Source organism: Neophocaena asiaeorientalis, unplaced genomic scaffold (genome assembly GCF_003031525.2).
Source record: "Neophocaena asiaeorientalis asiaeorientalis breed wild unplaced genomic scaffold, Neophocaena_asiaeorientalis_V1.1 scaffold184, whole genome shotgun sequence".
In the NCBI taxonomy this organism is placed as follows: domain Eukaryota; kingdom Metazoa; phylum Chordata; class Mammalia; order Artiodactyla; family Phocoenidae; genus Neophocaena; species Neophocaena asiaeorientalis.
Window position 1 is genome coordinate 6105527 of NW_020185325.1, and position 2622 is coordinate 6108148.

The following is a 2622-nucleotide window of genomic DNA, read 5'->3' on the forward strand; positions in this document are numbered from 1 at the left end:
CTGCGCCCTGCAAGGCCAGCGTCTGGTCGCCTGACCGGCACTGGAAAACAAATCAACACGATTCTGTTTAAATGTAAGTTTCTTCAAGAGCCTGATATCTCAGTTACAAATAATTGAAGCTCCTTTTTAAAAAGAAAATAACTCCCTTGTAATCAACTACTTTATGTGAGGAAAGAAGGCGCCGTCACAGCAACTCGTGGCCGTCCAGGGCCCGCGGAGGGTGGCCGCGTCTAGCTGGCGAACGTCTTGCCCGTGTCCTCCTTTCCCTTGTATGTCTTCTTGCCGTGCGTGACCAGGATGTACCGGTATTCGATCATGTGCTCTATCTGCCTCTTCATCGTGATACAGAAGAGCATGACGAAGTGCATCACCAGGATGGGCCAGAACACCGGGACGTTTAATGCCTCAATGAAGGTGCAGACCATGGCCACCAGGATGTCCTTGGTCACCGTGTGCCAGGATTTAAACTCTGGGAGCCTTCAAATGGAGGACTGGAACTCCTCATTCTGTTTGGTTGGTAATGAGGGGCCATCGTCTGAATCTTCCATTAAGGAAGGATCCACTTCTGGAGAAAGGAAAGCTATAAGGAGATTTAGATGGTGGATTCCCAAGGCATAGGTCACGATGTACCAACCTGGCAGCAGGTAAACTCGGATCATGTAGATGAAGCTCAGGCCCAGCGTCACCACCCATCGCACAACCGTGTATGGAGTAGACTTGTCCAGCCAGGCCCGATAGACCTGTCTGAGACTTGTGAAAAATCTGAACACCACGGAAGGTTTCCCACGGACGGAATCTCCCACACTGTCACCTTCGGAGCTGCTGGCGGTCCACTGCCACCAAGCGCGGTCTCCCGAGGGCCGTGGGAAGGAGGACGCAGGTGGCGGCCACATGGTCGCTTCGCTCGGTCCGGGAAGAGGCAGCCGAGCACCTGGAAGTTCTGTTTTTCTTTTTTAATAAATTTTACTTATTTATTTTTGGCTGTGTTGGGTTTTCGTTGTTGGGCGCGGGCTTTCTCTAGTTGCGGCGAGCGGGGGCTCCTCTCCGTTGCAGTGCACGGGCTTCTCACTGTGGTGGCCTCTCCTGTTGCAGAGCACAGGCTCTAGGCACGTGGGCTTCAGTAGTTGTGGCACGCAGGCTCAGTAGTTGTGGTGCACGGGCTTAATTGCTCCGCGGCATGTGGGATCTTCCTGGACTAGGGCTCGAACCCGTGTCTCCCGCATTGGCAGGCGGATTCTTAACCACTGTGCCACCAAGGAAGCCCCTGTTTTTCTTAATCCTTGATATATCTTATATATTGAGTAGTTCTAAGGTAGAAATTGCTGACATTATGTATTCTACTGTTTTAAACTATTTTTCCTAGAAAATATTTTATTAAAAATATATGTTATGTCCTATCGTGAGGTTTTGAAACGTATGCATTCATGTGTAGGTATGTTCTACCTTTGTTTGATGGCATCTACTTGAAATAGGTAGAAGGTATGATTCTATTTATATAGCAGTGGTCTTTGCAACTAATGTTACACATAAGGAGGCATTAGGATATGTCATTGGGATAAGCCACTCTGACTTGTCACTTGTAAGGTGTGCCCTCCAAGTATCACAGTTTAGGAAAAAAAAAAGAAGTAACAAAGGCCAAACAGTACAGTAGCACATTCATATTATAAAGCAATGATAACAATCACAGCTACAGAATATTTTACAATATAAAAGGCTTTTTTTCTTTACATCCATCAAGTGAGGTGGGTCACACAACTATTAATTGTCATCAATATAAGTGAGAAGTTGAGGTACAAATACAGTGATTTGTCCAAGACCATTTGATCAGTAGTTAAATTCTGCAGAGCCTTGAACCTGGCTCTTTGACTTTTAGATGATGGACCATAGGTAATCTAAGAAGATGCAGAAAATGACATTAGAATCATCCAGGAGGCCTTCAGACCTTTGGATCCTTGAATGACTCACTTGAATTAACTTAAAAGAATGTGCCAGTCCTCCTCCTTTTCCCTCCCCTGTGAGCTTGTGTATTCTGGTCCTACCTCTCCCTCCCCTCCTGTGCCACCTCATATAGACAGAACCACGAACGGGGAGGAACTTGATGAAGTCTCCAGGAGCAGGGCTTGACTCCATGGCTAGGCCTCCCTGAAAACGCTTTGCAGAACCTAAAAGCCTTAGCCAAATCTAGGGAATTAACCCAAAGATATTGCAAATGAAATCTCTGAAACCCGCATTCTGGCTCTAGGTTTGCCCGCCCTGGTCTCCACTGGGCAACCACTGACCAGGACATTTTAAACCAACTTTTGTGACTATCCACCTCTGGCATTTGATGCTCTCTGAACTAACTGTTTGGAAACTGAGGGAAGGAGCCACCCCTGGACTTCATGGAATATTCTGCCTGTGGTATTTGGGCAGAAACAGGGTTGATAATTTTCCTGCATCATGAAAAGTCCTCTCTGAAATAATCATAGAACTATTTTATCACGAGTTTGTAACTGCTAAGCTCTGAAAAGGCCAACATGGAATTTTAGGCCACCTTTATCTTCTTCTGCCAAATTTCTCACCCTGCTGGAAGATGCCTGAAATTCCAATTTATTTCTTCAGTTTAAGATTTTGTTTCCCGTT

At 46.1% G+C, this 2622-nt stretch overlaps 1 protein-coding gene across 1 annotated transcript; it reads right to left on the reverse strand.

Annotated features, from left to right (window-relative positions):
• Nucleotides 1-230: 230 nt before the first annotated feature.
• On the reverse strand, nt 231-893 carry LOC112392595 (protein RER1-like). Its single transcript, XM_024734374.1, is given in 1 exon segment — nt 231-893. A coding segment is annotated over 1 exon segment (663 nt).
• Nucleotides 894-2622: the final 1729 nt, after the last annotated feature.